We start from the raw sequence: 12,178 nt of genomic DNA, 5'->3' as shown, positions 1-12,178 counted from the left end.
AGTGGTTGAACTGACAAAGGATAAATTCTCGCAACCTAGGATAAAAGACTTGCTTGTGAATCAAGGGGAAGCAACATATTTTAATTCTGATAATTTCAAATTCAATTTTACTCGCTGTTTAATTTACAAAAGCAAACAACCCCCCCCCCCCCCCCCCCGAATTTGTTGGAAAGCACGTTGTGACTTTGGTGACCAACAAAATTGATCTTTGCAGAGCAAGGCTGTAAGCGGTGCTACAACGGTGGCATAACCTTGGATAAATTTGCGATAAAAGCTAGTTAACCTAAGAAATCCCCGTAGTGCCGTTGGAGTTGCAGGAGTTGGCTAATCCAACATTGCCTAGATTTTGTTGGGGTCTAGAGCAACCCCTTGCACCGACACGATATGGCCAGGATAATTCAATTGGTACTTTGCAAAATGCACTTGGATTGGCATAAAAGAAATTGGCCTTGGGAAAGTGAGGACAATACCGCTTCTAAGTGTTTGACATAGGAGGGCAAAGAAGGACTAAAAACCAGAATATCGTTGAAGAATACAACAACATATTTTCGGAGGAAAGGTCAGAGTGTGTCGTTCATGGTGGCCTAGAAGGTGGAAGGTGCATTGTAGAGGCCAAAAGGCATAACCTTAAATTCGTAATGTCTGTGGTGGGTGCGGAAGGTTGTTTTGTAAACATCATTTTTGGCCATTCAAATTTGGTGAAAGCCATGAGGCTTAGCGCTATTCATCCACCAACACATCAATGGTGGGCATGGGAAAATGGTCTTCCACCATGATAGCATTGAGGGCTCTGTAATCTACATAACAGCACCAACTTCCATCCTTATTCTTGACGAGGAGTACCGATGAAGAAAATGGGATATGGCTGGGATGAATCAGTCTAACCTCGAGCATGGTGGTGACTTGCTTCTCAAGTTCAACTTTCTGGAAATAGGGGTACCTGTATGGTTTGACATTGAGAGGAACAAAGTTTGAGATAAGATGAATATGGTGTTGGATGGTACAGGAAGGATTAAGGTAACTGGGTTCGTGGAAGATGTCCGAGAATTGAATGAGGATGAAGATGATTTACGGGGTGTATGCTGGTCGAAGGGGTGTAGTGGAGAGGATGAGTGTTGAGGATGGGTCGAAATTAGCGTAAGGTGAAATAGGGTTGATATGCTTTGGGCCTGGGCGAATTTCTTTAGTTGTTGGGCTGAGGCAGGGGAGGGTGCGAATCATACATCGACATGTAAGGTGATATGGTGGCCCAAATAAAAGATGGTCATGGTCAGGTCCGTATAATCCATGGTGATTGGGCCCAAAAGTTTGAGCCACTACACACCCAAAACAATATCGGCACCACTAAGAGGCAGGTGAAAGAGGTCTAGGGTGAACGTATGGCTTTGGATCGAAATTGGCACCTGCAGGGAAGAAGTATCGCAATCTAGCGTGCTATCATTACCTAGCATCGCCTAGAGCGCGGTCGTCGATAAGATGGCAAGTTGAGGAACATGGCCATGTGGGTCTTAATAAAGTTGTGCGTGCTTCCACTGTCGACCAGTATCATGACCTGGTGGTGTCAGATAGAGCCAAAAAGGTGAAAGGTCTCAGGTGCCGGTGTGGCTTCCATAGCGTTGTGGTTGATATGAGGAATCAGCGTGGGGTTGGGGTCTAAAGGAGTGGGGTAATCTGGCAAGGGCGACAAAGAAACTGAGTCCATGTCCTCGTCGATGATGAGGATGTGAAGTCGAGGCTTGCAACGGTGGTCGGGAATCCATTTATCCTCACAGTGGTAATAGAGGCCTTTGTCGTGATGAACCACCATTTCTTCTTATGTGAGTCTCTTAAAAGGAATTTGGGAAATGGGTCCTGTAGAAGGTCCCACGGGGTGAGAAGGTGGTGGCGGGGGTAGGGAAGAAAGTGACTGTGATGTAGAGAGAGGACCATGACGATAATCGTTGATCTTATTTTCTTGAAGCTTAGCCAATTCTACTGCCTGGGGCAAAGACAATGGTCAAAGTGCTGGACTTCGCGATGGAGCTCTGGATTCAGGCCAGACACAAAGCCCTTGACAATCTCCATTGATAGGCAACTAAATACATGCAACTGGAGGAGCTCACCAAGTACAACCGGCAGTTGAGGAATGAAGCATCCGACTCAAAGAAGGAGTTAGAAAGGGATGCCCAAAAAGGAAAAAGAACATGCACGCAAGACTAGAGGACCTTTCTACAACTATTACACTCCCCTTAATGATAGCCAATCAAGGATCTTGGAACAAGCCCTTGCTACTGAATTTTTCATGATGCCAAAGCAGGCTAACCCCCCCTAAGAGCCAACCACTCAAAGCATTTTTGATACCATAGGAATTGGGGTCATTCCTCAGAAGAATGCATAACACATAAATACAAGATTAAGGATCTAATTAAAAAAACATGCCTAAAGGATTTCAATTCCAAAACCACCTTCCTAGTACCAAAGTTCTAGATCATGACAAGAATTGTTCTACAGACCCAGATAAGCATAGAAGAGAATAGTGACCAAGGAGTCATTCAAGGGAGAGGGAAGAGAAAATAGATCAACCTAGAAGGGTCATAAACATTATTGCCGGTGGTTTTACAAGTGAAGAATGTACCTCCTCAGCAAGTAAAAAGCATATGCGCAATGTTTGATCCATAAATATGATAGCAACAAGAAACAAAGTCGAAATGCTTAGTAAGAAAAATGCTTGTAGACCAACGAAGCATGGCATACATCCTATTGTGGTACACCTTTAAGCAGTTGGACATACTAGTATCGACACTACAACAACATGATGATCCACTCTTTGGATTTTCCTGTGAAAGAGTAGGAATGAGAGGGTCCATAGAGCTAATAACAAGATTCAACACTAAGAAGGATGGGTATAAATATGTTGTAGTCAAGTACTTGGTTATTCATGCCAACCACCTCTTATATCTATTTGCTTGGTCAGCCATTAATCAACACTATAGGAGCTATTATGTTCACCCTGCATCTCGCCTTGAAGTTCCCGACCAATGATGGGTCGATTATCATGGTCCATGCGAATCAAAAGACAGCCCGAGAATGCTACATGACTAGCCTAAAGCTTACACCCATTGAGGAGGTACTAAGGTCCTAAGCGATTAATGCAGTAACCTAGGTAGGACTCGATAAGACAGAGACTCTAGATCTTGATCCAAGGACCGAGGAAGAATATAAGTAAAACTGAATGAGGAAACCAGACCCCACAAACTAGGATTGGAATAGAGGCAAGCAACCTTTCTAGGAGCTCTATTTAAAGAAATTGAGCAATCACTTGTAGTTCGAGTATTGAATGCTAATGCTAATCTATTTGCATGGTTGTTAGTCGATATGTCTGGCATAGATCCAAACTATCATTTCAATGTATTGTCAATATGTCGAGATGCTAAATTGGTAGCAATGAAGAAGACGAAAGTAGAAGAAGGTGAATTACCATTCAAGAAGAAGTCAGAAAGCTAATCACTGCAAAGTTCATCCGAGAAGTATGATACACAACATGGCTATCAAATGTTGTCATGGTCAAGAAATCTAATGGCAAATGGAAAATTTTCATGGATTACATGGACCTCAACAAAGCTTGCCCGATGGATGCCTACCCATTACCCATTAGAAATAGACTAGTAGATAGGGCAGCAAGACCCTGCCTACTTAGCTTCTTAGATGCATACTCAGGGTACAACCAAATACGGATGCATCCACAAGATGAGGAGAAAACAAACTTCATAACCTAGTCGTCTAACTATTGCTATCAGATTATGCCATTCGGCCTAAAAAAGGCTAGCTCCACTTACCAGCACCTAATGGACATGATATTCAAAGAACAAATTGGAAAGAAAATGGAGGTATATGTTGACAACATGGTGGTAAAGTCTAATGATGCAGAATCACACACCTATGATTTGGAAGAAATATTTGCAAAGATCTGAAAGCATAACATGTAACTCAATTCGAAGAAGTGTATGTTTGGGGTAAGAGGAGGTAAATTCCTAAGATTCATGCTTTCTCATAGGGGAATCCAAGAAAACCCAAACAAGTGTTAGGTTGTTATTGACATGAGGAGTCCAAGAAACATAAAAGAAATACAAAGGCTAATTGATCGGATTGCCTCCTTAACAAGATTTTTGCCCTGGATAGTTGAGAAAGTGAAACCCATCATGAACTTGTTGAAAAAGGCAATCCGATCAAGAGAAGAGATACATAACCTTTTTATACTAGTTCACTCTCTATCACGAGAGAAGCTAATCCAGTTATCTAATCGAAAACTAGAATTAGATTTTCACTGTGCATAAAAATCCTTACAAGCAATCATAACCAATCTACAATTCCCACCCCATAAAAAGAGACTAAGGCACCCAACACTAGGGTCTCATGTGAATAAGAGCCTAAGAGAACCCTACTCTTAGCCCAAACTAGAAACATCTATTCTAGCATGCCCTAAGCGATTCATGCACAAACAAAAAGATGTGTAAAACCATACACAAAAACCAAGAGTAAAGATAGACACAACCTGATCAATCTTTTCCACAAAACCTTGCTTGACTAAAGAGGTATTCTTCTTGAACTCAAGAAAGTGACACAACTCACTTATCACAAAAGATCTTCACAACCAAAAGATTTGAAGGTGAGTTATTTCTTCTATGCACTTTTCTTCTCTTTTTTCTTTAACTAATAACAATACTTGATCTTAGCTCATTTAGAGGCTTATTGTGTTATTTTTGAGATTGTTTTGAAGAGAACACCAGTTAGTTATTTATAGAGAAAATAGTTACAACTGCCTGTAATCGATTAAATCTACAAGGTAATCGATTAATTCAATGAAGTAATCAATTAGACTATCTTTTTAATTGAAAAAGTGTTATTCCAAACACCTGAAAACAACTCAAGAACAATGTAATCGATTAGATACTCAAAGTAATCAATTAAAGTGTTCTTTTCACTTCTGAACTACTCAAAGAAGGAGAAATAATCGATTATATCACATGGTAACCAATTAAAGTAGAGACTCCTGAATAAATCAGTCATTGTCTTAGAAACAACTGTGTAATCGATTACGAGAAGGTTGTAATCGATTAAACCGATAGGAGACATAACTCTACAAGCTTTAGACAACTTGTGCAATCGATTATGATAAGGTTGTAATCGATTAAGATAGAGAGTTTTGCCTTCTGAAGAAACTTTTCTAACTTACAAAATTTTCTTTTCACTTACTCATGATGATGCATGATGCATAAAAGATATGATATGGACTAAAATGCAACATACAATATAACAACCAATACAAATTCCATTTAAGAGAGTTGTGCATGTAAAAGACAAAGCATCTTCAAGCTTTTCTCCAAGCTTCAAGCTTTAGTCCTCATGTTGTTTATGTTGCTCCCCCTATCTCTAACAAAGATAACATTAGCCACAACATCATTCTTAGCCAAATCAAATCCCGAGGAGAAGCTGGTCATATACCTCTTGGTCTCCAATGAAATTGTGAGTGCGGCCGTCGTTTAGGAGCATGGAGAAGTTCAAAAACCAATTTATTTAATAACTTGAGTCCAACACGAGACTGAGACCAAATACCAACTCATAGAGAAAGTTGTGCTAGCTTTGGTTCATGTGGCAAGACGACTTTAGAAATATTTCCAAAGTCGCTTAGTAGTTGTTAGAACCACATGTTCTATTTCAAAGGTGTTAAGGAAGCTTGAGCTAGTAGGAAGAATGATAGCATGTGATTGAGGCCGTACCCGTATCAAATAAACATTAAAAATGCAATATCTAGGAAGTGATCCTAGGTCGTCTCCCAACGAGTAATGGTCAACCAAATGTTCATAACAGATTGTAATAAAACAATAACGAATTGGGGGGGGGGGTTGTTTGTTTTGTAAATTAAACAGCAAGTAAATTTTAATTAGAAAATATCAGAATTAAAACACGTTGTTTCCCCTTGATTCACAAGCAAGTCTTTTATCCTAGGTTACGAGGATTTATCCTTTATCAGTTCAACCACTTAATACAACCCTAAATTAAATTACTAAGCGAAATTTAACATAAGGCATTCATTATGTGATTAAGCAACACATACACCAATTAATCATGAACAAAACTGATCATTAAGCATGAATGTAAATTAAGCACAGAGACAATTAATCAACCACTAAGCATGCATGGATTAATAGCAACAAATACAGAGTAATTGGTGAAGAGGAAAAGTTGAACAGAATGCAATAGTAATAACAAAACCTCAAAGAGAGCTGTGCTTGATCCTCAAGAGAAAACAACGTTGGAGACTTAGCCTTCTAGTAATCAATAGCAAACGAAATTGTAGTAGAAAATGAAGAAAACTAGAATTATTCTCCAAAACAAAAAAAGCTAAAACGAAAGAGAGAGAGAGAGGGCCTAAAACTAGAACCTTGGTGTTGTTGTATAGTTCTCAGCCCCAATGCTTACAAATTTGTTTTAAGTCCAAGCCCATAAATAAAATAAAATCTAGATAAGATAAGATAAGACAAAATCTAGATGAATTAATATCTAGATGAAATAAAATCTAGATAAGATAAAATAAGATAAGATCTAGATAAAATAATATCTAGATGAGATGAAATCTAGATATGATAAGATAAAATCTAGATGAAATAATATCTAGATGAAATAAAATCTAGATAAGATAAGATTTGGTAGAATAAAATTGTCTGCTCTCTTCAAGTCCAAGCCCAATTCCGGATTCAAGCCCAATTACTTATAATTCTCCTGAAATTAAATTAAAAACAAAATTAATCCAGTAGGCCCAAATGATAAAACTACATAATTAATTTGACAATTAAGGCTAATCAGTAATTAAAATGGTGACAAAAAGGGTTAAGAAATATGAGAAAATGATGACACATTAGCATGGTCTATTGAGTTTTCAGAATTTGACATCCAATATGAACCCAAAGGACCTATAAAAGAACAACACTTGGCAGGCTTCATTAATGAGTTTCATCCGGCATGACAATTTGAAGACCAATGGAGGAAAATACATGTGGACAACTCCTCTAATCAAAATGAATGTTGAGTCAAGGTCTTGTTAGAAGGACCCAACCAAGTGACATTAGAGCAGTCCCTCAGGTTTGGTTTCAAAGTTTCCAATAATCAAGTAGAGTATGAAGCCCTCTTAGTTGTACTCTTACTAGCTAAGGAAATGGGAGCAAAAAAGATAAAGTATTGGAGAATTCAAAAGTAGCAATTGAATAGATCAAGGGGGAATACCAAGTTAAAGACCTTTAGCTTTTGAAGTATTATCACACTTTTATGGAGGATCAAGGGGGAATACCAAGCCTTAGCTCAGGATATAGGGAATCCAAATAGGGGAGAAGCTGGTGGAGCTGTTGAGTACCAAGGGTTGGACCGCTTCCAAAAAAAACAATCCTCCTTCTTTCAATGGAGGATACAACCCTGATGGTGCTTAGAACTGGATAAGGGAAATTGAGAAATTTTTCTGAGTGATGACATGTCCGGAGGGGCAAAAAGTTGCTTTTGGTACATATACTCTGGTTGAAGAAGTTGCGTATTGGTGGGAGAATACTCACTAATGCCTAGAGGTTAAAGGTCAAGATGTGACCTGGGATGTCTTCAAGAGGGTATTTTTGGAGAAATACTTTCCTGAGGATGTTAGAAACAAGAAAGAGATGGAGTTCTTGGAGCTCAAGTAGGGAAACATGATTGTGGCTGAATATGCAGCCAAGTTTGAGGAGCTGGTGAGGTACTTTCCCCATTATCAAGGGAGAGATGGTGGAAGTTCCAAATGTGTGAAGTTTCTGAATGGCTTGCGACCTGAAGTGAAGCAAGTTGTGAATTACCAAGGTGTTTTTCAGTTCCCACTCTTGGTTAACATGTGTCGGATTTTGGATGAAGACTCCCCAAACAGGATGACCTATTATAGGAGTATCGGCCCAATGAAGAACAAAAAGAATGGACCTCAACATTGGGGAAAACCGTACTCGACCCCTCATAAGCAATATCGTAATTGCCCCAACAATCAGAGGATTGTTGCTATGGGGTTTGCGGGTGGTTGTGGTAGCAAACCCAATACTTTCCACAGTCAAATCACTTGTTACAAATGTGGTAAGCTAGGGCACATCTCCTTATATTATGCTGATAAAGGCATGACTTATTTTAATTGTAGAAAAAATGGGCATATTCAGAGAGATTGTCCATATCCCAAGAAGGAGCAAAATGGTGGGGGCCTGAATGACCAAACTGGGCATTCGAAGGCCAAAGGAAGAGTCTTTACCCTTAAGGGTGTCGAAGCTTCGAAATCCAAAGATCTAATCCAAGGTAAATGTTTCATAAATGGGATTCCCTTACTTATGTTATTTGATTCCGGTGCAACCCATTCTTTTATATCATGTTCGTGTGTAGGGAAACTTAAGCTTTCTGTGTCTTCTTTAAATAAAGATCTGGTGATAGAGACCCCAACAAGTGGTTTTGTGATAACCTCTAATGTGTGTTTGAATTGTCCTATGGAAATTTCTGGTAGAACATTCTTGATTGATCTGATTTGTTTGCCTTTGAGCCAAATTGATGTCATTCTAGGTATGGACTGGTTATCTTCCAACCATGTCTTGTTAAACTATTTTGATAAAACTGTGGTGTTTGATGATTCTGGAGTTAGTAAGGATATAATGTTTATCTCTGCCAACCAAGTTATGACATCTTTAAAAGAAAATGCTCAAGTGTACATGATCTTGTGTAACCTGGAAATAGAGATGAAGGCTTCCATTTGTGACCTCCCTGTTGTCAGAGAGTTTCCTAAAGTGTTCCCTAAGGATATATCCAGTCTACCACTCGAGAGAGAGAAAGAGTTTTCCATAGACTTAGTACCTGGTGTTGGACCCATATCCATAGCCCCTTATAGGATGTCTCCTATAGAGTTAGCTGAGCTTAAGAAATAGTTAGAGGAGTTGTTGGATAAGCAGTTTGTTAGACCTAGTGTGTCTCTATGGGGAGCACCAGTGTTGTTAGTGAAGAAGAAAGATGGGACCATGAGGTTGTGTGTAGACTACCGCCAGTTGAATAAGGTGACAATTAAGAATAAGTACCATTTTCCTAGAATAGACGATCTTATGGACCAGCTGGTAGGAGCTTGTGTGTTTAGCAAGATAGACCTTAGGTCAGGTTACTATTAGATCCGAGTGAAGTCTGAGGATATACCAAAGACTTCTTTTAGGACCCGTTATGGTCACTATGAGTATCTAGTCATGCCCTTTGGTGTGACTAATGCTCCAGGTGTGTTTATGGACTACATGAATAAAGTCTTTCACCCTTACCTTGATAGTTTTGTGGTAGTATTCATAGATGATATTTTGGTATACTCCAAGACTAGAGAGGAACATGAAGAACACTTGAGGATAGTGTTGCATACCCTTAGGGATCGACAACTTTATGCTAAGTTGTCCAAGTGTGAGTTTTGGTTAGAGAAAGTTACTTTATTAGGGCATGTGATATCTAAAGGGGGTATAGTTGTAGATCCCTAAGTTCCTTTATTGAAAACAAAAACCAATACTTATAGTGTATCTTAACAAAAAGATAAAAATAGACATGGGCCTTCAAAATAGTTTGGGCCAACAAATTACAATAAATAAAAATTGAACATATTTATTATGGGCCTTCAAATTAATCTGGGCTTTCAGCAACAATTAATAGTCTTGATAATGTCTCTGCCTCTAGGCCTTCATCCTTCTCCACATGGGCTCTCATCCTTCTCCACTCGGGAGCTTTGTCCTTCTCCACTTGGGCCTTCATCCTTCTCAACTTGGGCCTTTAGCCTGTATTTGGCCAATTTCAGGATTCTCATCATTCCCTCCTTCTTGGAAAACATTTGCCTTCAAATGTCTAGGATCATCACTGGGTTCAAGTACCACTTCCTTCCTTTTCTTGTTGGCTTGCTTGGTATAGCTTTCATTCTTCTTTGCAATTTGCACCTTCACTTGGTCATACAATCTTTTCACATACTCAACTTTGGCCTATGCATCCTTATGCTGAGTCTCTTGGGGCTTGCTGTTGTAAGTTGGCCTGTTAGGCAATGAAGCTTCTGGAAGGAGATCAACTTGATGTTTTATGCTTCTTGAAGGTGGCAATCCATGAGGAATCTCCTTGGGAAAGACATCTTTAAATTCTTGCAATAAGGGTTGAACACTAGGAGAAACATAAAGAGTTAACTGATTAGAATTATCACTCTCTCTCTCTCTCTCTCTCTCGTGTGTATCACTCCATCTCTCAAGTGTATCACTCTTCTTTTTTCTATTCCTCCGTGATGCCTCACTATTGTCTCTCTCTTGTTCTCTCTTTTCTCTCCTTATGATTTGGTCATCACACACTTCTCTGAGGGATAGAGGTTTATGAATAATTTTCTGGTCATGGTGCTGGAAAGAAATCTTGTTGGTGAAGCCATCATGCACTACTTTGGAGTCCTCTTCAATGTTGGCCCTCACTAGTGCCATCTCCATCTCCTTGTCCTCAACAATCAAACTTCCCTGGGATAACCTCTGGAGTTTCTGTCGCATGGTTCTACTATAGCTAGTTGGAACATACCTCCTTCGCATAATCCTTCTCATCTCAGTCCATGTATCTATCTCCCGCCCTTCTTCTCTCTTCATCTCTCTTTTGATTTTTCTTCCACCAAACAAGGGCATAGTCTGAGAATGTAGTTACTGCTAACTTCACCTTCTGCTCTTCCGGAAAATCATTGTAGGAGAATGCATGCTGAATCTTCACCTCCCAGGTAAGGTAGGTGTCTGGGTCCCTCCTGCCTTTAAAAAAGGATACATTGAGTTTTACTCCCTCAATTCTGTCTTGCACCTCTATTCGGTTCGATCCATCATTGACCCTTCTGTTGCCACCATAAGGTCTCCCAGCATTTGGATTGATTTGGTGCTCTAGTCCTTCTATTCGTCTGTAGAGCTCTTCATTGTTACGTTTCAACAAACGTTGCATTTGTGTAGTCATCGCGTCCAGTAATAAGCGCTGAAATCCGTCCAGTTGATGATATACACCACCATTGTCACCAGCTCCTGCCATGATTAATGAACAAAGAATTTTGCAGTAATAAAAAAAAATTCAGGACCTCACCACACTCTACTCACGTGTTTCTCTCTTTGATGGTAGTTCAATCGTGTTTGATGCTCTCAATATAGGCTTTTGTGTAATGTATTCCCTCTTGCCTTTTACCACTCGTGTTCACTCTTAAGTTCCTGGATGGACCAAATTAGACACACAAGGTAATATAAAATAAAAGGAAAGACAATATAATTATCACAGATTTGATTTGGGATAACAACTTGGACTTGATTTGGATAGCAGATTGGATTTGATTTGGATAAAAGATCAGATTTGATTTGGATAACAGATATGATAACAAATAAGATAACAGATGGGATAACAGATAAGATAATAGATATGACAAGTAAACTTCAAATGCTCATAACTTTTGTTACGGTTGTCCGTTTGAGGCCCACTATATATCAAAACGCTCAGAATTCAGAGGAGAATCCAGATAAGGGGATTTGGTATACGATTTTCCGACAAAGAAAAGCCTCTAACTGCCTCAATTTCGTGATCAAATATCAAACATCCACTTTTTTTTTCTTCTTTTATTCTCTTTCTTTTTTAAATATTTCTGCAACTTTTTTTTATTTTTACTTGAAATAGAACTCAAATAGATTTTTTTTGACACAAAGTCTGAAAGACACAAGAAACAAGAACAAGAACAAAAACGTGACAAGAACAAGAACAAGAACGAAACAAAGACACAAACAAGAACGCAACAAGACGCAAACAAGAAAACAAATAACAGAACAAGGACAAAACACGAACCTGGGCAAATTACAAAGAAAAATAATAGGATAGGATAGAACCTGTATCAAGAGCTGAAGCTCTGATACCAGATGATGTGAACCTTACGGGGCGGAACGTTTGATACAGGCTACGGAGATTTGGATGACGCCACTTCCAGTGAAGGAAGTTAAGTCAGGGTAGACGCCGCAAGGATTACCTTGATGAGTCTGAGATTGGTTCAACAAGGAACCCAGAGAGAAGCTCTCACCAAATTTTATGAAAATGCCAAAAGTTCCTTTATTGAAAACAAAAACTAATACTTATAGTGTATCTGAACAAAAAGATAAAAATA

General features: G+C 39.1%; 1 protein-coding gene across 1 annotated transcript; it reads left to right on the top strand.

Moving 5' to 3' along the window:
- The first annotated feature begins 7,709 nt into the window (after positions 1-7,709).
- Positions 7,710-8,945, top strand: LOC112998709 (uncharacterized). The gene is made up of 2 exons (XM_026124834.1): positions 7,710-8,328; positions 8,413-8,945. The coding sequence occupies exons 1-2, from the start codon at positions 7,710-7,712 to the stop codon at positions 8,943-8,945; spliced, it is 1,152 nt and encodes a 383-aa protein (XP_025980619.1).
- Positions 8,946-12,178: the final 3,233 nt, after the last annotated feature.

Source organism: Glycine max, chromosome 13 (assembly GCF_000004515.6).
Source record: "Glycine max cultivar Williams 82 chromosome 13, Glycine_max_v4.0, whole genome shotgun sequence".
Classification (NCBI taxonomy): Eukaryota; Viridiplantae; Streptophyta; class Magnoliopsida; order Fabales; family Fabaceae; genus Glycine; species Glycine max.
Note: the sequence above shows the minus strand (reverse complement) of the source record. Positions and strands in the feature narration are given on the sequence as shown.

What these genes read in the sequence shown, in the direction of transcription:
- LOC112998709 (XM_026124834.1), top strand. Translation starts at nt 7,710, where the DNA reads ATGATTGTGGCTGAATATGCAGCCAAGTTTGAGGAGCTGGTGAGGTAC. An exon ending in ATCCAAAGATCTAATCCAAG is followed by an intron (nt 8,329 to 8,412) that starts GTAAATGTTTCA and finishes GTTCGTGTGTAG; the next exon opens with GGAAACTTAAGCTTTCTGTG.